This window comes from Mirounga leonina, unplaced genomic scaffold (genome assembly GCF_011800145.1).
Source record: "Mirounga leonina isolate KUSES-001 unplaced genomic scaffold, KU_Mleo_1.0 Mir_125, whole genome shotgun sequence".
In the NCBI taxonomy this organism is placed as follows: domain Eukaryota; kingdom Metazoa; phylum Chordata; class Mammalia; order Carnivora; family Phocidae; genus Mirounga; species Mirounga leonina.
Genome location: NW_023270305.1, coordinates 57,474,657 through 57,500,727, shown reverse-complemented (window position 1 = coordinate 57,500,727; position 26,071 = coordinate 57,474,657). Strand labels below are relative to the sequence as shown.

General features: G+C 35.6%; 1 protein-coding gene across 3 annotated transcripts in view; it reads right to left on the bottom strand.

Annotated features, from left to right (window-relative positions):
* Nucleotides 1–26,071, bottom strand: part of CCDC88A (coiled-coil domain containing 88A) — a 122,154-nt gene that overhangs the window by 55,735 nt on the left and 40,348 nt on the right. For all 3 annotated transcript variants that reach the window (XM_035001528.1, XM_035001530.1, XM_035001529.1), the window contains exons 6-9: nt 22,364–22,447; nt 20,197–20,337; nt 11,422–11,594; nt 298–379 (exon numbers count right to left, since the gene is read on the bottom strand). In XM_035001528.1, the coding sequence (XP_034857419.1) occupies nt 298–379; nt 11,422–11,594; nt 20,197–20,337; nt 22,364–22,447 (480 nt within the window). The remainder of the gene's footprint in view (nt 1–297; nt 380–11,421; nt 11,595–20,196; nt 20,338–22,363; nt 22,448–26,071) is intronic.

The following is a 26,071-nucleotide window of genomic DNA, read 5'->3' as shown; positions in this document are numbered from 1 at the left end:
ATTCCAGCTTCCCAGCTCACAGAAGCCAAATACATAAAAAGAGAAACTTGGAACTACCCCAGTCCTAAAAGGCTCCTTTGAATTCTAGGAAAGTTTGAATATCACTGATATAGAAAAAGTAAAGTCCAAAGACGATTTCCAGGGCTCTCGCATTTTTTAACAGAAAAACACTGAAAAAGTCATCTTTAAGCCTCAGTAACCTCATAAAACATTAAGGTAAAGGTTATAAATTTTAAGCAGAAAAATCAATTTCCAATTACTTACTGGTCCCATATAATAAAAGTTTCAGGTACAAACCTCTTGTTGCAGCCTTTTTAGTTCTATTTCCATTTGCTCAAGTTCTTGTTTACAGTCCAACAACTGTTCAGTCTTTTCCTCCCTTAGATGAAAATTTATTAAATAATCAGTTTACTGTTTTTCAAAACCATGATCATCATCTGCATTAATACAAATGTATTATCATTACTGAATATCTAGTTGAAAATCCTATTAGCCATACGCTAACCCAGGGGAAAAAGACAAAGAAATGGATATTAGGAATGTATATGATTACATGTCATCAATCAGATTCCTCCTTAAAATTCCCCAAAGGCTAATAACCTCAATGACTGACATCCTCTAAGTTCATAAAGTAGTTTCTCTCTCTTCACTTTTCTTGCCATCACCCCTTCTCATTCTCCTTTTTGTCTTTCTCCCTCTCAAAGACAAATACACTGGAAGCGTTTTTAAGCAAGGCACTACTATCTGGGTCTAAGTCTTAAAGGATCTCCAACTATTTTCAACATTTACAGTGGCCTAAAGGAAAGTATACACTGCTATATAGACACACAAAATCTTTATACCCCTATTGGTTTCTTCCCTGTAGTCTATAAACATCTTCAAATTTCTCCTACTGTTTTTCTTCTTCTTACAACTCACTACTTTACTTCTCCCATTTACTAACTCCCTTTCAGAGCCAAGCTGCTCAAACTCAAGTTTCCATTCACTAATTCTACTTTTCCACCTTCTGTTCTTTAATAAAAAACGGTAAATGTTCATTGTATAAAACAATCCATTGCTGACATTTCATCATACCTGTACTTTCTTTTTGAGGACCATAATTTTTAATGAAGAAATAGTCCCTTTCTGAACTCCATTTTTCACTGTAATGAATGTTTTGGTAAATAAACCTCAGTATACATAAAACACGGTATGTTTAGGGGCACTTGGCTGGCTGAGTTGAAAGAGCATGTGATGCTTGAACTCAGGGTCATCATGAGTTCAAGTCCCATTCTGGGTGTAATTTACTTAAAAAAAAACAAACAAAAACAAAACCCATCCCACCCTCCCCCCAAAAAACCTGTTTTAGCCAGATTTATAAAAGTACATTACATGTTTAAAGGCTCTAGATATAAACTGTCAAACAACCCTCCAGAAAGACCATTACCAATTTATAACGCAAACAGCATTAGATATAACTGCCTATATGAAAAACAATTTAATAACTGAAAAATGCTGTGTTACTATTCTAATTTGCATTTGTTTGAATACTAAGACAACCTGGAAGAAATGGGTAGATTCCTAGAAATACATAAACTACCAAAACTGAAACAGGAAGAAATAGAAAACTTGAACAGACTGATAACCAGCAAAGAAATTGAATTAGTAATCAAAAAACTCCCAACAAACAAAAGTCCAGGGCCAGATGGCTTCATAGGCAAATCTACCAAACATTTACAGAAGAGTTAATACCCATTCTTCTCAAACTATTCCAAAAAACGGAAAAGGAAGGAAAACTCCCAAATTCACTCCACGAGGCCAGCATTACCCTGATACCAAAACCAGATAAAGAATCCACTAAGAAGGGGCGCCTGGGTGGCTCAGTCGTTAAGCATCTGCCTTTGGCTCAGGTCATGATCCCGGGGTCCTGGGATCGAGTCCCGCATTGGGCTCCCTGCTCAGCAGGAAGCCTGCTTCTCCCTCTCCCACTCCTCCTGCTTGTGTTCCCTCTCTTGCTGTCTCTATCAAATAAATAAAATCTTTAAAAAAAAAAAAAGAATCCACTAAAAAAAAAGAACTACATGCCAATATATCCTTGATGAACATGGATGCAAAAATTCTCAAAAAAAGATACTAGCAAACTGAATCCAGTGATACATTAAAAGAACCATTCACCACAATCAAGTCGGATTTATTCCTTGCAACCCTCAACCTAATAAAAACCTTTTATGAAAAATCCAGTGAACAACATGCTCAATGGGGAAAAACTGAGAGCTTTTCCTCTCATCTCAGGGATGTCCACACGCACCACTGTTATTTAACATAGTACAGGAAGTCCTAGCCACAGCAATCAGAAAACAAAAATAAATAAAAGGCATCCAAATAGCAAGGAAGAAGTCAAACTTTCACTATTTGTAGATAACATGATACTCTACAGAGAAACCCAAAAGACTCCACCAAAAAACTGCTAGAACTGATACATGAATTCAATAAAGTCACAGGATACAAAACCAACATAAAGATTATGTTAATTTCTATACACCAATAATTTACAACTGCACCAAAAATAATAAGATTTCTGGGAATAAAACCTAATCAAAGAGGTGAAAGACCCATATTCTGAAGATTATAAAACACTGATGAAAGAAATTGAAATTGACACAAAGAAATGGAAAGACATTCCATGTTCATGGATTGGAAAGACAAATATTATTAAAACGTCTGTTCTATCAAGTCCCTCTAAGCATTTAACGCAATCCCTATCAAAATACCAACAGCAGTTTTCACACAATTAGAACAAAAAATCCTAAAATTTGTATGGAACCGCAAAAGACCCTGAATAACCAAAGCAACACTGAAAAAGAAAAGCAAAGCTGGGGACACCTGGGTGGCTCAGTCAGTTAAGCGTCTGCCTTCGGCTCAGGTCATGATCCCGGGGGCCTGGGATCGAGTCCCACATCGGGCTCCTTGCTCAGCGGGGAGCCTGCTTCTCCCTCTGCTTGTGCTCTCTCTCTAACAAATAAATAAATAAAATCTTTAAAAAGAAAAGAAAATCTGGAGGCATCACAATTCTGGACTTCAAGTTACAGTACAAAGGTCTAGTGATCAAAACAGTATGGTACTGGCACAAAAACTGACACGTAGGTCAGTGGAACAGAATAGAAAACCCAGAAATGAACCCACAACTATACAGTCAATTAATCTTCAACAAAGCAGGAAAGAATATCCAATGGAAAAAAGACAGTCTCTTCAACAAATGGTGTTAAGAAACTGGACAGTGACCTGCAAAAGAATGAAACTGGACCTCTTTCTTATACAAACACAAAAATCAATTCAAAATGGATTAAAGACCTAAGTGTGAGACCTGAAACCATAAAAATCCTAGAGGAGAACACAGGCAGTAACCTCTTTGTCACTGGCTGTAGCAACTTCTTTCTAGGTATGTCTCCTGAGGCAAGGGAGACAAAAGCAAAAATCAACTATTGGGACTTGTTCAAAATAAAAAGCTTCTGCACAGTGAAGGAAACAATCAACAAAACTAAAAGGCAACCTACAGAATGGGAGAAGATATTTGCAACTGACGTATCTGATAAAGGGTTAGTATCCAAAATCTATAAAGAACTTATAAAACTCAACACCCAAAAAATGAATAATCCAATTTAAAAATGTGCAGAAGACATGAATAGACATTTTTCCAAAGACATACAGATGGCCAACAGACACAGGAAAAGGTGCTCAACATCACTCATCAGCAGGGAGAACAAATCAAAACTGCAAGGAGATTATCACCTCACACCGGTCACAATGGCTAAAATCAAAAGCACAAGAAACAACAGGTGTTGGCAAGGATGTGGAGAAAGGGGAACCCTCTTGCACTGCTGGTGAAAATGGGAACTGGGTGGCCACTCAGGAAAACAGCATGGAGGTTCCTCAAAAAAGTTAAAAATAGAACCACCCTCTGATCCAGCAATTAGAGTACTAGGTATTTACCCAAAGAATATAAAAATACTAATTCAAAGAGATACATGCACCTTGATGTTTATAGGGCCTTATCTACAATAGCCAAACTATGGAAACAGTCCAAATGTCCACTGACTGACAAATGGATAAAGAAGATATGGAGTGTACATACACAATGCAGTATTACTCAGCCATAAAAAGGATGAAATCTTGTCATTTGCAACAAGATGGATAGAACTAGAGAGTATTATACTAAGTGAAATAAGTCACTCATGTGTGCCTCGGTGGCTCAGTCGGTTAAGGGTCTGCCTTCGGCTCAGGTCATAATCCTGGGGTCCTGGGATTGAGTCCCGCATCAGGATCCCTGCTCCACGGGAAGCCTGCTTCTCCCTCTGCCTGCCTTCTCTCTCTCTGTCTCTCATGAATAAATAAATAAAATCTTGAAAAAAAAGAAATAAGTCACTCGTATGTGGAATTTAAGAAACAAAACAAAACAAATGAGCAAAGGGCGGAAAAAAGAGGCAAACCAAGAAACAGATTCTTTTTTTTTGAAAATTTCTTTTTTTTTTTTTAAAGATTTTATTTATTTATTTATTTATTTGAAAGAGAGAGAGAGAGAGAGAGAGAAACAGCATGAGAGGGGAGAGGGTCAGAGGGAGAAGCAGGGAGCCGGGAGCCTGATGTGGGACTCAATCCCAGGACTCCGGGATCATGACCTGAGCCAAAGGCAGTCGCTTAACCAACTGAGCCACCCAGACGCCCAAGAAACAGATTCTTAACTATAGAGAGCAAACTGATGGTTACCAGAGGGGAGGTGGGTGGGGCAATGGGTGAAATAGGTGATGGGGATTAAGGAGTGCACTTCTTGGGGTGCCTGGGTGGCTCAGTCGGTTAAACATCTGCCTTCGGCTCAGGTCATGATCCCAGGGTCCTGGGATAGGGTCCTGGGATCGAGCCCCGCATTGCACTCCCTGCTCAGCGGGAGGCCTGCTTCTCCCTCTCCCACTCCCCCTACTGTGTTCCCTCTCTCGCTGTCTCGCTCTCTGTCAAATAAATAAGTAAAATCTTAAAAAAAAAAAAAAGGAGTGTACTTCTTGTGATGAGCACCAGGTGATATATGGAAGTGTTGAATTACTATATTATACACCTGAAACTAATATAACACTGTATATCAACTAAATGGAATTTAAATAAAAACATTTTTAAAAAGCTACTACCTTTTATGATTTATAAGATATTTCTTATAAATATTTCTTTATAGATTATTGAATGCTTTTTTAAAAAATTAAAAACAAATTTTATTTTTTATTATGGTTACATATGTTTAACATAAAATTGCAATTTTAATCATTTTAAATGACATTTTAGTGGCAAATTACATTTACACTGTCGTTAAACTATTACTACCTATTCCCAAATCTTTTTCTTTTTTCATCACCCCAAACAGCAATTCTGTTTTTATTAAGCAATAACTCTGGAATTCCACTATACCCCCAGCTCCTACATCTAATCTACTAATCTCTGCATTTGCCTATTAAAGATGTTTAAATGGGATCATAAAATATTTGTCCTTTGTATCTGGCTTATCTCAGTTAGCAAATTGTCTTTAGGGCTCATTCATGTTATAGCAGGTATTAGAATTTCATCATTTTTATGGCTGAAGAATATTCCATTGTATATTTACATAACATTTTATTTAACAACCTGTTCACGGACACTTGGGTTGTTTCCACCTTTTGGCTATCGGGAGTAATGCTGCAATGAACAATGGCACACAAGTATCTGTTTTGAGTCCATTTTCAATTTTGGGGGGATATACCTAGATGAGGAAATGCTAGGTCATAGGAAAATTATATGTTTAAGCTTTTGAAGAATATTCAAATACTTTTATTTACATATTTACATGTTTACATATTTAACATCTTTTATACAAATAGAGGAACCACTTCCTTTATAAATACTTCTTTTGCTTTTGGGCACAGCTTTTCCCTACCTAGAGAACAAATATATACTCATCTGTATTTCTTTCTGGTTCTTTCATCATTATTTTATTTTTTACATTTAACTCTTTAATCCACCTGAAGTTCACTGTGGTATACGTAAAGTATGAGTTTAAGTAATTTTTCCAGAAGAGTTATCCATGAGTTCCAGTCTCATTAGTAAATAATTCCTTTATGCATCCATTTGACCATTCTACCCACAACAGTGAGGCTTCCATCCATACCTCCCTACTAATACTGTTTTTCACAGAGTCAATTACCTCCTTACTAATGAACCCAATGGATTCTTTTTGGACCTTTTGAAGAATTTAAAATAATTAAATAATTTCTTCTTGATACTCTCTCCGTTGGCTTCCATGACTTCATATTCAAAGGTTCTTCTACTCCTCCTCTACAGATTAATTCTCTGACCTGTATGCTGATTTCATGTTTTGTGCCCATCTTCTGGCTAACAATTATTAAGCTCTTATTACCTGTGTGGTAGGCACATGTGCTAAGCACTTTACACTTAACCAAGCACTTAATCCCCACAAGAGCCTCTAAAGAAATAGTAGCAATGATAGCAGCTTACATTTATTGAGCACTTATGTACTAGACACTGTTCACTTTAGATATTTGCCTCACACAACAACACTATAGTAGGCACTTATTATTTCTACTTAATGGGCTAAGCAAGCTGAGAGCCTTAGAGAGATTAAGTAATTTGGCAATGGTCACTCAGTTAAGGAGTGTTGAGCCAGGATTCATACTCAGGCAGAATGCCTCCAAAGCTCCTGCTCTGGGTCATCTGCTGTATCTCTCTAGAGTACATATTAGTATAACTCTCATTTTATGTATGAAGAAACTAACATGGCTAATAAATGGTGAAGTCTGCCCCAACCACTTACACAGCTTTTTTAATGTTTGTATTCTTCAGGTTACATCCTTTTCATTCTTCATGTTCTCCCTGGGTTGTCTTATCTATTTCCAAGATTTCAAATACTATTTATATGCTGTTATTATTCTGCATTAGTATGCAGAATATTCCACATCTCCATTCCATGCCATGGAGCAAACAGTTAATTACTCAATGATCATCTCCACAGAGATATCTCAAAGGTACCTCAAATTAAATATGTCAAAAACTAAACTTGTCTTTTACTTTAATATTACTCATTTCTTTTATATTCCCTGTTGGAGTGAATGGCATCATCATCTAAATAGACACTGATTATAAAAAAAACTAGGACTTATACCCAAGACCCTGCCTTCTCCTTTACTTCTCCAACCTCATTTTTATAACCTTACATCAGGCGCATACCATTTCTTGTCTGGACTGCCCTTCAATCTACCATCACAATGCCATCAGAATTTATTTTTTCAATGTGAACATTCACATTGTCAACCACTAGGCTAGCATCTTTTCATTAAAACATAAAACAGATCTTGTTACTCTCCTATTCAAAATATCTTCAATTGGTTCCCACTGTTTAAAGTCCTAACTTCTGAGTACTGCATACAAGACCTTTATGTATCCACACCATCATTTTCAACTTCATTTCTTGTGATGCCTGTCCTTATAGCCTACTGAACTTGTTGTAGTTCTTTCTGCTTAGAATACCCAAATGAGCCTTTTCAACCTAGTAAATGCTTGACATTAGCTGAAAGGTAACCATCTCTATGAAATCTTCCTGACACCACCTCCTTTTTCTCTTCCAAGTCAGAAATGTCCAAAACTCCTGTGGGTTTCAACTGCAGAGTTTCACCTATCTGTTTAAAAGTTTATCTCACAACTCAATTTTAAAATGGGCAAAGGATCTGAATAGACATTTCTCCAAAGAAGATATACAAAAATGACCAACAGCACATGAAAAGATGCTCTCAATATTACTAGTCATCAGGAAAATGCAAGTCAAAACCACAATGAGATTTCACACCCAATGGAATGCCTATAATCAAAAAGGTGTATAATAACAAGTACTGGTGATGATACAGAGAAACTGGAGCCCTCAAACATTGCTGGTGGGGATGTAAAAAGGTGCAGCCAAATAGTTTGACAGTTACTCAGAAGGTTAAACATAGCACTACCATAGGATCCAGCATTTCCACTCCTCAGTATATACCCAAGAAAAGTGAAAACACATGTCCATACAAAAAACATGCACATCAATGTTCATAAGAGTATTATTCGTAATAGCCAAAAAGTGGAAACAATCCAAATATCTATCACCTCATAAATGGGTAACCTAAAGGTGGCATATCCATATAATGGAGTATTATTCAATGTAAAAAGGAATAACATACTGATACATGCTACAACATGGTTGAATTTTGACAACATTATGCTAAGTCAAAGAAGCCAGTCACAAAAGGTCATACAATGTATGATTCCATTTATATGAAATGTTCAGAATAAAAAATCCAAGGAAACACAAAGTATATTAATGGTTTCCAGGAGCCAAAGGCAAAGAGGGTGGGGGATGACTGCTAATGGGTATGGGGTTTCTTTTTGGGGTGATGAAAATGTCTTGAAATTAGATAGTATGTGACGGTTTCACAACTCTATGAATATACTAAAAGTCATTGAATTACATTTTTAAAGGATGAATTTTTTTTTATTAACATAATGTATTATTTGTTTCAGGGGTACAGCTCTGTGATTCATCAGTCTTACACAATTCACAGCACTCACCATAGTACATACCCTCCCCAATATCCATCACCCAGCCACCCCATCCCTCCCAACCCCCCTCCACTCCAGCAACCCTCAGTTTGTTTCCTGAGATTAAGAGTCTCTTATGGCTTGTCTCCCTCTCGGGTTTCATCTTGTTTAAAGGATGAATTTTCTGATACATAAATGATCTCAACAAAGCTGTTATTAAAAAAAAAAGAATTAATAATTTGTATGAAAGAAAAAGTTTGAAAATATAGGATCCATGGAGGCAGAGAGAATTATTAAAGGAAGTCTTTGATAGTGTACTAACTACTGCATAAAAGTGAAATTTATAAGAAACTAATTCTTCCATCCAAATTGCAAATTAGGTGAGAATGGAAACTGGTACAGCCACTCTGGAAAACAGTTTGGAGGTTCCTCAGGAAGTTAAAAACCCAGCAATTACACTACTAGGTATTTACCCAAAGTATACAAAAATACAATTTGAAGGGATACATGTACCCTGATGTTTACAGCAGCATTATCAACAACAGCCAAACTATGGGAGCACTTGGTGGCTCAGTTGGTTAAGCATCTGCCTTTGGCTCAGATCATGACCACAGGGTCCTAGAATCAAGCCCTGAATTGGGCTCCCTGCTCAGGGGGGAGCCTACTTCTCCCTCTCCCTCTGCCCCTCCCCCTGCTTGTACATGCACGCGTTCTCTCTCCGTCAAATAAATAAAATCTTTAAAAAACAACAACGAAAACAATAGCCAAACTATGGAAAGAGCCCAAATGTCCATCCATGATGAATGGATAAAGAAGATGTGGTGTGTATACACAATGGAGTATTACTTAGCCATCAAAAAGAATGAAATCTTGCCATTTGCAGTGACGTGCTACAGTGTATTATGCTAAGTGAAGTAAGTCAGTCACAGAAAGAAAAATACCGTATGATTTCACTCATATGTGGAAGAAACAAAACAGATGAACATATGGGAAAGAAAAAAAAAAGAAAAAAGAGAGGGAAGCAAACCATAAGAGACTCTTAAACAATAGAGAACAAACTGAGGGTTGATGGAGGGGAGGTGGGTGAGGGATGGGCTAAACGGTGATGGGTATATTAAGGAAGGCACTTGTTATGATGAGCAGTGGGTGTTGTATGTAAGTGATGAATCACTAAATTCTACTCCTGAAACCAATACTACACTATATGTTAACTAACAAGAATTTAAATAAAAATTTGAAAAGAAAAAAAAAACAAATTGCAAATTATATTTTTACTCTGCATGTCAATAAACTAAAAGCAATTATAATGCACCATCTGTAAGTAAGTATGCTACTAGTTAATCTGCATGTTCTCATTATAATTATTTATTTCCATTACATATAAGGCAACCTAAACTATTTTTAACCACCATGATTTCCATACTTCATTATTTTGGAAAGATCCGTCCCAACAAAAAGACTTAGAGCAAATGTTAATAAATCTGTGAAGAAACACATTTTCAAAGGACAAAAAGATGGTATTTGATGAAATGTTAGCTATTGGGAATACTTGCTATATCTGGCATATTTACTTATTCATTAATAATATTCACTTATATTTTCCAGTAAGCATATGAGAAACCAAATTTTATCAATATCTCTATTTTGTTTGGGATTTTAATACACTCCATGGCCAAGTAAATTTCATTTAAAAATCAAATTCTAATAGAGTGCAAAATGTTAAATGAATTCACAACCATCATTAGAGTTCTAATTGCATGCTTCATCTAAAGACTGGAGAAGATTGTGCTAAATTATATGGCACGAACTAGTGTTCACTGTTTAGGCTATCCATTAACTGCCAGTCAAACTAATAACAGCAATCTCTTCCCTAATTTTCCTGGTGCAGCTGTTTATAGAATATCCTGGGCGTGTTCACTTCAATAGATACATAATAGTGCAGACATCCACAATGAAAGCTGTATTTTTTTTGTTTTCAAATTTTCCTATAGACTGTATATTTTTTCTACCTTACATATTCAATCACTTGCTTAAACTAACTGCTTTAAATAATCAGTAAATAAACGTAATTGTTATACTGTGGCTTTAAATTTTAAATCTATACTCTGAAGCCCAAATTCCAGGAAAACAAACCAAAAAGAAAAAAAAAAAAAGAAAAAAGCCCCAAACATAAAAATCCTTTGTTCTTTTTAAAGTACAAAATAAAAAATCTCCAGCAGAGACTGGTTATGTCTTTACATGTGATTCACCAAAGAATGCCTATGTGACATTTACACTGACATTTCTCAAATGATCTTTGAAAGTTAAATAAATATAATTTCATCAGCACTAACCAATCTGAATATTTACCATGTCTAAGTACATGACTCAGGCATTTCAAATACTCAACACACAAAATACACACACAAAATTATTTTCTGTAATACTGTATGTCAACAATTCAGTCTTTCATAATATTAATTTTTAAAGAGTTAAACTTATTGACCGAATCAGTGGTTGCCAGTATTTTGGATTTCAAAGAATATAAAATTTAAAAAAATTAGGGAGACCCCAATTTGCCAAGGAAGAAAAATATTTTATAAAAGAAAGATCATTGTAATATAAGAAAGGTAGGAAGGACATAAATTCAGAATAAAGGACAATCTTTAATTGGTAAGATCTAGGATTAGGAAATCTTTATGCCAGTCTCCTTATTTTTCTCGTTTTGACAAATACTAGTGAAAACTCTGACACAAGCTAGCAGTTGGAACAACTGATCTATATTCCATAAGCTGAAAAAACATTTTTAGGTCACCTTTGCGACCGTGTAAACTCAGTAAGCCTTCAAAATCACCAACTTACAATTCCTGCCTAAGCCTTCTTATTTTTGCCTTAGCATCTGCCAGTTCCACGGACAGATGCTGTCGACTTTCTGTTCGCTTCATGCCTGGAGAACCACAGGGTGACTGCGCAGATGAAGAGGCATGGGGTAAAAAATGAAGACCATCCCGTTCTTCAGAGAGTTCTATGATAGTCTAAGGAAATATAGAAATAAACACAGAATCACTGTTAGTATTCTCCGTATCAGAGAACTAAACACATCAACACTATTCACTAAGTCTAAGTACTATCCTATAATATCAAAAACAATTCACTGGTCAAATAGATTTTAATTTTGTGATAGCTCTCTTTTTTAAAAAGTTTCATGCAACAGTTCATGGATTAGCTATTTACTAGATAACATTAGAACAAGACTTAATACTTTTTTCCCTTCCTAATTTTTTAATAAAGGAAATCAATTGTGGTAAAATAACTACACTAGAAAGCAACTATTAGAAAGGCGTAAAAGACCTGTTGACACAGGAAAGAAATCAACCCAAGAGCAATATGTCTACAACTATGCTGTCCAATATGGTAGCCAGTAGCACAAGTGGCTATTTAATTACAAATTTTTAAAAAGATTTTATTTATTTATCTATCTATCTGTCTATCTATTTATTTAGGAGAGAGAGAGAGAGAGAGAAAACACGAGCAAGGCAAAGGGGCAGAGGCAGAGGGAGAAGCAGACTCCCTGCTAAGCAAAGAGCCCGATGCTGGGCTCGATCCCAGGACCCTGGGATCAGGACCTGAGATGAAGGCAGATGCTTAACTGACAGCCACCCAGGTGTCCCTAATTACAAATTAAAAAGGTTAAAAATACAGCTCCTTAGTCACACTAGCCATATTTTAAGTATAAAACAGCCACATGTAGCTAGTGGTTACTGTATTGGACAGCGCAGAAATACAATCTTGCCATCATTGCAGAATTCCACAATACTGCTCTAGAATTGTAGACAAGGATCTCAGAGGAACCTAAGAGAACCTCAGAGGTTTAGTTTAATCTCTTTGTTCTGCAGGTAATGTAACTGAGGCACAGAGACTGATTTGTCCATGATCACAAAACTCATAGTAGCGATGCCAACACTCCAAGGCCAGTCTCTTGACTCCATATCCTATGTTCTCTTTCTTGCAATAGTAGTTGTAATCTGCCATCTCAACATTTCCTTTATTCCTGTCTCTCCATGGGACACAAATCTCATTCTACTTTCCCCAGTTCTGAACTTTAAGGGCTACTCAACCTATATTTACCTCACTCAATCATATTCCTCCATTCCTCCAATTTTCCTCTTATTGGAAAATTCTGTTATTCTAAACAATACCTCAGCTTTTCTTTCAAACTGAAATTGTCTTGAGTAGTAATTCCAACTGTCTTACTCCAGGTAGAATAGGTGGGTAACCACCTCAGGACCATGAAATCACCATTTTTGCTTTCTTATCACCAAGTCTTATAATGCCCTCACTAAATCATTACTTTTATCCTTCTTTTTTTTTTTTTTTAAACCACCCATAAGAACTCATTTCTTCATCCTTGGGATATATTTCAGCACCTAATCAAGGTCTGCCCAACTACTGATTTCACAAATTCCAGTATCCCTACTGATAAACCAAAGAACATGACTTCTCAGTCCCTTTTCTGTTTACAACTCTACCTTCACTCCTTATTCAATACATACAGACTTTTCCAATGAAGGAACCATTCCTCTCTTGTGCCTCCTTTACCAGCATTACTCCCATGGCACCATACCTACACCTGAACCTTTTATCACTCAACTCTTCCTTTCTGCCCAGATTACTCCTGGCTACTCTAGAGTTCTTACGCAGCTTGAAACTACAGTTAAGTGCCTGTCATCCTTACTTTCTAATGTAACACTACCATGCCACTCTGACTACAGCCCACTCTTTGGGAAAAAATAAAAGGGAATGAGTATTTATAGAATTCCAGATAGGGGATTTTCCAACAAGATCTCATCCAATACCATGATCTACAATAGAGGCATTATGTCTATTGTAAAACAATAAGGAAACTGAGGCTCATGAAGATTAACTTAACAAAGTCACACATTTCATGACAGGTATAACAGGAATTCAAATACAAGTTTGATTCAAACACTATGTCATTTTCCCTACCTAATATCATTTTTTTATTCCTTCTCCAAGGTTATAGAGAACTCTAAAACAAAAAATACACGATCCTACGACACATCTTGCCATCTATTTTCAGTTAAGCTCTTTTCAATACCCATCAATCCTTTAGTTGAAAATCTTGATTTCTTGACAAATTTCTCTACAATGAGTGTTTTAAACATATTTCTTTTCTCTACTTAAGCCTCCACCTGTAAACTGCTATTATCACTTCTGATGAATGACCTCTCCTCCAACTTGTCAAAGAAACAAAACCACCTGAGATTAAATCCTCCATTTTTATGCATCTTTTGCTCCCAATACATATTCCTTATTTCTGGAACATTTTCAACTTCTCTCTTCCTACTGGCTTTTTTCTCCTTGATATTCAAATATATACAAGTGTCTTCTAGCTAAGAAAAAAAAAAAAAGACCACATTTCCTTCTTGTTACCCTTCTACTTCTCTTTCATTGCTACTTTTGAAGGGTAGTTTATACATTCATTGACACTATTCATCTTATCCACCTACCCAGTATGACCAGCCCAAGTGCCTGTCTCTGTGAATAATGTTACTAGTAATCTCCATAGTAGTCCAGGCTCAGTCTTCATGAAGTTTTATTTATTTATTTTCTTACTATCTCCATTATCTTTAATCTTGCCTTCTAACATCTCCCGACTCTAATAATAATAGTGCCTGTGCACAGCACTTAATAAATATTTGTTTCATGCACAAATAAATTAGAATTTAATTAAATGCTATCTTATGTTTTTCATTTACAATGTGGTTTTTTCCCCCATAAACCTGATACAATCTTTTTTATACCTCCTCTGTATCTCTGATCTCATTTAGCATAGTACTGAGCCCAAAAACAGCTGCTCAAAATTAGTTAACTGAATGTTTTACAAAATGGAAAACTCAAAAGTAGGAAGACACACTACATTTGAGCTTAGTAGGTGGCATTATGGAGATATCGAGAGGTTCCAGATGCCAGTGTACAAAAGAACTATGGGCTGAGAAATATTTTCTAAAAAGAAAAAAGAAAGAAACCTTGTACTAGAAGTTAAGAGTACCCAGAGGCATTTTCCGTTAAAGATTATGTAGACAATTTGACTTTCCTCTAACGGTAGTAGCTTCTTTAGCTCAAGGCCTCCAAACATTTTTTTTTTTTTAAACCTGACAAAAAATGTTATTAAAGCATAATTTAATTTCATGAACCTTCTGATACTTCTGATCCTAGACATTCCACTAGCAGTTGTAAGCAATGTCTTCCTTCTCTAAATTCCTGTAGTATTTAGATATATGATTTTTTGGGGGGTACTTATTGCTTTCAAAATTTTATTACAGTAAAGCAAAGCTGGAGGCATCACAATTCCGGACTTCAAGTTACAGTACAAAGGTCTAGTGATCAAAACAGTATGGTACTGGCACAAAAACTGACACGTAGGTCAGTGGAACAGAATAGAAAACCCAGAAATGAACCCACAACTATACAGTCAATTAATCTTCAACAAAGCAGGAAAGAATATCCAATGGAAAAAAGACAGTCTCTTCAACAAATGGTGTTAAGAAACTGGACAGTGACCTGCAAAAGAATGAAACTGGACCTCTTTCTTATACAAACACAAAAATCAATTCAAAATGGATTAAAGACCTAAGTGTGAGACCTGAAACCATAAAAATCCTAGAGGAGAACACAGGCAGTAACCTCTTTGTCACTGGCTGTAGCAACTTCTTTCTAGGTATGTCTCCTGAGGCAAGGGAGACAAAAGCAAAAATCAACTATTGGGACTTGTTCAAAATAAAAAGCTTCTGCACAGTGAAGGAAACAATCAACAAAACTAAAAGGCAACCTACAGAATGGGAGAAGATATTTGCAACTGACGTATCTGATAAAGGGTTAGTATCCAAAATCTATAAAGAACTTATAAAACTCAACACCCAAAAAATGAATAATCCAATTTAAAAATGTGCAGAAGACATGAATAGACATTTTTCCAAAGACATACAGATGGCCAACAGACACAGGAAAAGGTGCTCAACATCACTCATCAGCAGGGAGAACAAATCAAAACTGCAAGGAGATTATCACCTCACACCGGTCACAATGGCTAAAATCAAAAGCACAAGAAACAACAGGTGTTGGCAAGGATGTGGAGAAAGGGGAACCCTCTTGCACTGCTGGCGAAAATGGGAACTGGTGTGGCCACTCAGGAAAACAGCATGGAGGTTCCTCAAAAAAGTTAAAAATAGAACCACCCTCTGATCCAGCAATTAGAGTACTAGGTATTTACCCAAAGAATACAAAAATACTAATTCAAAGAGATACATGCACCCCGATGTTTATAGGGCCTTATCTACAATAGCCAAACTATGGAAACAGTCCGAATGTCCACTGACTGACAAATGGATAAAGATGATGTGGTGTCTGTGTGTGTGTGTGTGTGTGTATACATACATATACATTTATATGTATATATAAGGGAGTATTATTCAGCCATAAAAAGAATGAAATCTTGTCATTTGCAACAGCATGGATAGAGCTAGAGAGTATTGTACTAAGTGAAATAAGTCACTCATATGTGGAATTTAAGAAACAAAACAAATGAGCAAAGGGTGGAAAAAAGAGAGAGAGAGGCAAACCAAGAAACAGATTCTTAACTATAGAGAACAAACTGTTACCAGAGGGGAGGTGGGTGGGGCAATGGGTGAAATAGGCAAGGGGGATTAAGGAGAGCGCTTCTTGTGATGAGCACAGGGTGTTGTATGAAGTGCTGAATTATTAAATTCTACACCTGAAACTAATATTACACTTTATGTCAACTGGAATCTAAATAAAAACTTAATTTAAAAAACCCAATTATTTTATTAAAATAACTTCTCCCCCCTAGATTATAATGATCTTTGATCCTTTTTTGAAAGTTTGTCAGTTTGTTGCTCCCAAGCACTCTTAGCACAAGATCTTGCAGGTATTTATTAATATACACTGAAGAACATATATAACATAAAAAGATATACCAAAGCTAAGAAAAAAATTCAAGTGACATAATAATTCTGTTTACAAAACTCCCAATTAAGGAAAAGAATCAGAGATGTGCTGAGCACAATCATGGATTTGGGCAAAGGTTTTATAAACAGGAACACAGGGATTGGAATTAGATTTGGCAAATTGTTTAACTTCTCTGAGCTCAAGTATCTTCATTTTTAAGATAGGGTTATTGTACAGACTTATGAAGATAGTATATTATACAAACACAATGCTTGGCATAAAATAGTGATAATAAAGAGATCTTAAATTCATTAAAATCTATTTGGTTTTTAGTAAAGGAAGAGGATTTAAGAAATACATGTTACATAAAATTAATACAAAGTGAAGAGTAATTAAAAAGAGTGACCAAATTACACTTTCTAGATTGAAATAAAAGAATTACAACAAAAGATTAATCAAAACAGAAAAAAAGGACTCTCTGTTTGACAAGGAAGGGTATCCCCTGTGAGCAACCTGAAGCTTCCTAATACTGACTAAAAAGTGATGTCCTATCCTTGCCATGCCAGCAAATGGAGGATATTTAAGTGCATAGATGGTGCCTACTTTAACTCCGAGAGTTTTACTGCTCACCAGGATATACAACATGTATGGAACAAAAAGGCCTGGAGCAGCCAACTAGCCTCCTTTGTTGATATGAATCTTCTAGGATTAAGTGGCCAAATATGAAGAAATGCATTGCTTAACTTAATAAGCTGACGTCTGGGTTCCTTGGAGACCCCCGAGGAAAGAAACAAAGCAGAAAGAATTCTAAGTGATGTTATTCTAAAAGGCATCCCCCAAAGGTCAAATTTTCTAGGAGGTCACAAAGTCAGTACAATCTATGACAGAGCTGAGAATAAGGACATTTGCAAATTTCAAGTTAAAATAAGAGTCGGACAAAAAAGTAAACTCAGCACCCTAGGGAACGCTTACAAGATGTGTTCCAGCAGCAGCAGTAAGTAGAGCCACCTGTTAGTTCTCTTGCATCAGTGGCTACAAGCTACCGGGTAGCCCTGCCCCGAGTCTGTCAATCCGACCTGGCTTGGACTGGCACAGAGCCCATGAATATCAGTGTGGGTGCAGAAGAGCAGTTTTATGAGAAAAGGAGACTCCTCACTGTGTCCATATCCAAAGTCCTCCTCTACTGGCTGCACATGGGAATGCTTCCACAAGCACAGTATGGCCTGAATCTTTGACATATCACCACGGTGGACCTAATAGGCATGTTCCTGAGCCCCATCAACAGGATAGGAGCAAAGATTATGCCTCCAGCACTAGCTCTGCAGGTCAGGCTGTTTACTGCAAACCCTACTCTATCCCTCCAGCATGGTGCTTGTGGATAAGCATGGCATGAACAAGGAGTACTACATCTCCATGATGACACCTATGGCCCTCTTCAAACTGAGTGACACCTTCCCCTAAAGAGAGAGAGGGCTGTAAGCTGGAAAGGCCCAGATGTATGTGTAACACCTGATGTGATGGTTCCTCTCTTGAAGTTCCATTTTTCTTTCTACATAATGCTACACACATGGAAATGCCTTAAAAATATCCTAATGTACAGATTTTTATTGGTAATTTTTGAAGTCTTTTATTGTAAGTTTTCTTTGCACTTAAAAATGAGCATGCTGCTTTTGTACTCTGAAGTGTTCCAAAAAATGTTAGGAATATGTGTTATTCAGTGTGACATATAACTTTCTTCTATTTTATTTTTTATATAAAAATTTTATATAAAATAAAATATTTTGGAGGGAAAAATATAATAAAATAATAAAATATTTTGGAGAAAAAACAGATGAGCTAAAGGGAAAATCTAAATAAGAACTTGTTTCAATCCAATTGATTAATACAAAATTATTGCATTTATAAATTGTATTTACATTTGTCTAATATTTTTCACAATTATTTTTAAGGATCTTTTCTAATTAGTCCACTGGTGACCCAAATTAAAAAATTTTCCCCTAGAAAACTGGGTTTAAACCAGACAGCAACTTGTTTCCAAATACCTTGAGACAAGAGAATGCCACCACTTTTTTCTTGTTAAGTTCAACTAAAATGCTTAATCAGGCAGGATGATACATTTTAAAAGGTTTTTCAAACAATCAGTATAGTGTTTCATATTCCTTAGTTTTGACACAGATCATATAATGACAAACATTTTGTTCTCATTTCTCCAAAATAATATCCTTCTTCACCCATGTGAGATCAAACAATTCATACATGCCCTCAGAAGCTGGAGGACACCTTATCAAAATACAAATAGAAGAAATAAAAATAGAAGAATGTTGTAGAAAATTAATAAAGCAGTAAAAAGATGCTAATATAAAAAGAAGATAAAGCACATGGGTCAAAACTCAGATTGAAAATGAAATAATCTAAGTATCTCAGGATAAGTTTGATATATATTAGGGATATTTTTTCAATTCACTCTTCCTTTGGTCTTAACGGTTTTGGGCTTTCTAAAAATTAGTTGTTGCTCTAAATACTTCTTTATTTCCTATCATTTCTTCTCTTTTAATGCCTAAAGAAAAACTGAAAATCCTCATCTATAGCAACATGAAAGTTTTGTTCAGAAAAAAAGAAAAAAAAAAATTTAGGAATTTCTTCTACACAAGTCTTTCATTAGCCCAAAGAGTAATCAAATTCTCTGTAAATAACCTCAAAACTGTCTCTTCCAGGGGTGCTTCAGTGGTGTAGTCGGTTAAGTGTCCAATTCGGTTTCGGCTCAGGTCATGATCTCAGGGTCCTGAGATTGAGGCCTACGTTGGGCTCTGTGCTCAGTGTGCAAAATGCTTGAGATGCTCTCTCCCATTCCCTCTGCCCCTCCTGCTCATGCTCTCTCTCTCTCTCAAATAAATCTTTAAACACACACACACACACACACACACACACCTGTCTCTCCCATGTAAATGGAACAACTGATCAAAGCTACACATTCTTCCGAATGGCAGAGTACTTTGGTCTGCTATTAACAAAATATTACTCACCATCACATGCACAGAAGTCTAGACTCCTATAAAATTATTAGCTGTTTTCAGAGAGTGCAGGCAAAAAACCTGGTGCAATTTTACTCTTTTAAAAAAGCGAAGTACTTTCTTACAGGAGCCTATAATAATTCTTTTTTAAAATCACACCTCATTTACGGACTACAAAAATTTGAGACCTTTTGTGAGACATTTTATTCAGAACACCTGTTATTCTCCTTTTATTAAACTTATTTTTCCAACCTCAAAATGTGGCAATAAAACTAAGAAATTAACCTTAAGCAAATTCTCATGCTTCAAGGCAATGATTTTTCCATTTACATCAATAGTATTTTCAGTTTCACACTTCTGTACTGTTGCCAGAGCTGTGGGGATGACTTAAAAACACACAGGAACAAAATCAGAATAATAATTTAAAAGAAAGGGGAAAAGGATATCTAACTGCAATCTCTTTACTAGCAATTTGGGGCTCTTATCTACCCTTTTTCGTTCCTGTGTTGCACAAAAAACAGACATAAGGTACTTTATTACCTGTCCCTAAGAAACACAGTATCAATTTTGAAGATCCTCTGAAATCACTGTTTTTGGAAAGCAAACTTTCACAATATACTGAAAGAAATTTACAAACCTCTGATTGTTCATCTCTCTCATCTATAAGTCTTTTTAGATGTAATGCCATATTTTTCAAGAGTGGTTCTATTTCCTCTTGAGACATATCAGTCACTTCCATCCATTGCAGATCAAACACATTTTCCTGATTATGGGTTACCTTTAGCAAAGCAACCAAAATAAACAATATTTTAGAATGGCTATTACTTAAAAACTGATTTCATTTTAGTACAATATTAGCTCAAATATCATATATCCCTTATCATAAAAATATGAGAAGTAAATATGATGCCTCAAGAACACTTGAAACTTCAGATCACTACATCAAAAACTAATGATGCGGGGCAACTGGGTGGCTCAGTCATTAAGCGTCTGCCTTTGGCTGAGGTCATGATCCTGGGGTCCTGGGATCGAGCCCCACATCGGGCTCCCTGCCCTGCGGGAAGCCTGCTTCTCCCTCTCCCACTCCCCCTGCCTGTGTTCCCGCTCTTACTGTGTCTCTCTCTGTCAAATAAAGAAATAAAATCTTAAAAAGAAAAAAAAAACAAAACTAAGGATGTACTGTACGGTGACTAACATAATAAAATTAAATTAAATTAAAAAAGAACACTTGAAACTAATGATGAAAAGGCTAATAATAAAAATTATTTTTACTAAATATAAACTATAAATAAATTTCTATTTGTTTTCCTGTTAACTAAAAAGTAAAACATTTAATTCAGGCATTACTAGGGGAAGGTAATATTGATACGTTTGACAACTGTTTTAACAAAATCAGTTGAACTTTTGAACTTTTCTTTAGGTAAGACTAAATTTATTGTGCTTGATTCAAAAGCAAAAGTTTTTTAATCTTGTAGGATATATGTTATTGCACTTTTATATTTGAAAAGCTACATCTTTAAAGAGTCTGAAGATGACACTGTCACAGAACCTTAGGAGAAATGGACTAACATAAAGATTTTTAAAAGAATGGAAAAGTTACATAAATGAAATACTTATTTCTTGCTTTCCTTTTCTCATTGTGAGTCTGATATTCTGCATTAACTTTCACAAGAAACCGCAAAATAACACTTTGAAGAATGATGGCAAATTTAGTAACTTGCAATACTTAGCATTTATTCAAAATAAAATACAAACCACAAAGCTAGCATACACAAACAAACGTATATAAGGGGAAACTACCAAAACCCCTCCCCTGTATCTTGTGGAGTACTAATATGCTTACTGTTGACAAAAGTATTATAGACAAGAGAGCTGGACTCTAAGAATACTAACGAAGAGGAAAGATGATATACACAACACAGGTTATTCAAATAGAGAATATTTTAAACACTACCAATTTTTACTATTTAAAAATTCCCTCCCTTAGTTTTCTTTCTAATCAACATGTAAAGTTTAACATGATCTAGTTCTAAAAAGTCTCGTTAAGTGTATAAGATTAAAAAGCTCAAGACTAGATAGATGCAGAAATAGCAGCTTTTAAAATCCATCTGTTAATTATTTTAATTACTTAATATTGCACAATATGTCCTAGACTTAAGTTTTTATATGGATGTTACAAATGTGTTATAATTCAAGTAATATCTTCAATAAAAATTATACTGTGTCCATTCATTCAAAAGGAAATCACTGGAATGACTTAGTACTTAGATTATCATCTTACCTCTCATTTTAGTTTTGAATTACAGGCAGTGATCCACTTTCTGCTGCTTCCATTTACAATACTGTTCATTCTGTGCTAACAAAGACATACACTTCATTCCTTAAACACTTCCTACCTAACGTCCCTATGGATAAAGGCAACAGTACACGTTAGTTAGTTAGCACTGTGCCATGAGGATTCATTTAAGAAGTTATCTCTAGGGGGGTAGCGGGATGCGTTAGCCTGGTGATGGGTATTAAAGAGGGCACGAACTGCATGGAGCACTGGGTGTTACAGGCAAACAATGAATCATGGAACACTACATCAAAAACTAATGATGTAATGTATGGTGATTAACATAACATAATAATTAAAAAAAAGTTATCTCTAAAGAGAAGACGATAATTTGTCTAACAGCAGGGTTCATCTGTACCTGACCTTGATTTGTTCTTGCTTGTCCTAGGACTTCAAGTATGTGGGGAGATATAAACACACCACAATCTTCATAAAAATTAGTATATAAAAACTGAGTATAAGTTATTACCTCTTGAATATGTGCTGCAACTGCTGCTTTTGTATCAAAATCTAAACCTTGAATTCTTTCAATAAATTCTTCTTTTTTCTGACACTAAAAGAAATAATAAAATGATCATTCACGTTTTATGGGCTATAGTCCTTAATATGTTGTAAATAACCAAAAACTCATCAGGCCAAAAAACTTGGTTATGTTTTGAACAGTACAATGAGGGTTTTGTTTGTTTTGCATTTAAATGGCCTAATATACTTACCTACTGAAAAGATAACAATTTAGAAATATTTATTTAAAAAGCATAGCACCGAAAACCCATGCTATTTTTATGCTGTAAAGTTCTAAAGTGGGAAACCATTACACAACCCATCTGAGGTCAGTACAATATTATTATGCTAACTTTACAAACAGAAAAGTAAAGAATCAAGAACTTGTTTCAGAGAGGATAAGTTACTTGCCAAAAAACACAGTGAGTCAGTGGCAGAATTCGGAATACAGCCAAAAAGCTCAGCCAGTCTTTGGCTATCATCAAACAAAACAGGCTTTCTTCTTGGGAAAAAAAAATTGTAAGCAATTTTTACTTCAAGCTTACAATCCATTCTCACATCTTCATCCTATCAATCTTAATAAAAGAAACCTACTTTTGAGGCCCAGTTCAACATTTATAAGGTAGTACAATAAATATTTGTTTCTACCATAACATAAAGTTACCAGGGGCAAAATTTAAGAGTATATATACAAGTACACATGTACTGAGTGGAATAAAATCAGCAATTTTTATTGTATAACTTTGTAAAATCTTTATATAAATTAAAAATATTATGATGTAAACCTAATCTTTTTCTTTTCAGTCAGTACTGAGTAAGAGTTTAACATGCATCTTAATATCTCTGCCTCCCATCTACATCTCTTAAACTGCAATCCAACTGCTGGTATAACTGTATTCTTGCAGCTACCAAATGAGAAGTGCATACAAAACAGACAGCACTGCCTTGTCTAGCTTAGTTGCATCTCCGGGGCCAATTACCCAACTACTAGTGAAGAGAATATACTCACAAAAAGAAAAAATTGGTCCTTTGATCATTAAGAAACTTAGCAAGGTTCTGCTTTATACTCTATGTATTTATTATATCAAATTGTAACACTCTACTTCTATTGCCTACAATTTAACTTAACACATTCCCATTGGTAAAAATAGTTCTGTGTCCTGTAAAAACAAAATTATTAGAATGATATAATAATACTTAAAATTAAATTACTAAGAATGTACAATTTCTAGCTGTGACTAGGAAATCGAGTTTTGGGGGGATGGGATGAAAATTAGTCAATTTAAAAACAAGAATTTTTTTCATCTAGTAAATAATATTTGACAGGTCTAGTGAGAACAATTAAGAATGACTTTCTGATAGTACATTTGCAACATAATTAACTTTTTAGGTATGGTATGCCCAATTTTTAAATTTAATGCTTCCAAAGATGTTGACCTATGTATAGTTTTCAAGCCAATGAACACATAAAATAGCAGGGTTATGATGACTATGACTCAGTGGAAGGGTCTCCCAATTCAACTGCCATATCTTTGTCTGCCTTCAGTTCAAACTTAACAAATATACTTCTCTTTTCTAAGCCCTATAGCCACTGTTTCTTCATTTATACTATCTTTAGGAGCTCATCCTTTAACATAGTCTCAACACAAATCAATGAGAATTCTTCTTTTACTCTTAAAATACCCACATTTTCTACTAAATCTCATCTTTATTCAAACTCTGAAAGTTTTTAAGAATTCCAAATATGCTTTATAAATAGGTTAGGCTTTCTTAAAGAATACACAATGAAGGTTATAGGATCTTGAGGGATAGAAAAGAGAAAAACTATCAAGATGGAAAAGAGAATGAGAGAAGATAACAATTCCGAAGTTGAATAATTGGACCAAACTTTTTATATCAGTGTTGTCTAATATAGTAATCACTAGCTATATGTGGCTACTGAACACCAAAATGTAGCTAGTGCAACTGAGAAATTAAAATTTTCATTTTATTTAATAGTAATTAATTTTTTTTAAAAGATTTTATTTATTTATTTGACAGAGAGAAAGACAGCGAGAGAGGGAACACAAGTAGGGGGAATGGTAGAGGGAGAAGCAGACCTCCCGCGGAACAGGGAGCCTGATGCGGGGCTCGATCCCAGGACCCCGGGACCATGACCTGAGCTGAAGGCAGACGCTTAACCACTGAGCCACCCAGGCACCCCAATAGTAATTAATTTTAATTTAAACAGCCACATGTGGCTCACACTGGCTACTGTATTGACAGCCCCATTCTAGAGCATAAAGTCTGGTGTTAAAAATAGACATATAAATAGCTTTACTTCCATCTATGAAGACTGTTGTGAAGAAGACTAGATAATCATCAGCAAATTGTTTTTTCCACTTAAAATTAAGCTCTCTTTTATCTTTATATAAAGTTCTTCATGTGTTATGGGCACTAAAGTTATTTCTAACTCTATTATAGCAACTGATATCTAAGTCAGCAGATTACCATGATATTCCAAGAAAAATGATACAGGGAGTTACTGTTTAACAGGTGTAAAATTTCAGTTTTGGAAGATGAGAAAAGTTCTGAGATGGGTAGTGGTGATGGTTGCACAACAATGTGAATGTATTTAATGCTAATGAACCGTACACTTAAAAATTTAGTGGGGCGCCTGGGTGGCTCAGTCAGTTAAGCGACTGCCTTCAGCTCAGGTCATGATCCTGGAGTCCCGGGATCGAGTCCCACATCGGGCTCCCTGCTCAGCGAGGAGCCTGCTTCTCCCTCTGACCCTAACCCCTCTCATGTGCTCTCTCTCATTCTCTCTCTCAAATAAATAAATAAAATTTAAAAAAAAATTTAGTAAAATGGGGGCACCTGGGTGGCTCATTTGGTTAAGCGACTGCCTTCGGTCGGCTCAGGTCATGATCCTGGAGTCCCTGGATCGAGTCCTGCATCGGGCTCCCTGCTCGGCAGGGAGTCTGCTTCTCCCTCTGACCCTCTCCCCTCTCATGTACTCCCTCTCTCTCATTCTCTCTCTCTCAAATAAAAATAAATAAAATCTTAAAAAAAAATTTAGTAAAATGGTGAATTTTATTTATAAATTTTCCCGACTAAAAAAATAAAAAAACAATATCAGCAAAAAATTCCCTCTTTATATTAAGCTACATTTGCTATTTTCATGTATTCTCAGAAAAGAAAATGCCTCAGCTAGAAGCTATGTATTATTTTATTTCCCCAAAATGTAATGGGATAATTAATGTTCTAAAATGCTAATTTTTAGGATGCTTTACAGATAACTGCTAGGAAAACAACAGGCTATATAGCCCTCAAGCTGATCAAGTTCAAAAATAGTTTTCTGAATCGAATACTAGCGTTAGAATTGCTTGTGAGGGCACACATAAAGGTCAAAATTTTAATTCCAATCACACTTGACACTCAGTTGCTTTCAACACTATGCAACCTTGCAAAAGCCCAAAATAAATAATATTTTTGGGATACTGAATAGCCAGTACTAATATAAAACTAAGGTCTGCTGAATTTTACATTGTCTTTGAAGAAAAATATTTGTAAACAACATACACTACAAACATTTTTCCTTCTGTGTAGGATGATTTTGCTTGAGAATCTCTCAACTATCTCATGGCTGGGATGCAGAGCCATGTGTCCATAAAAATTTTAGCTGATGCTCAGA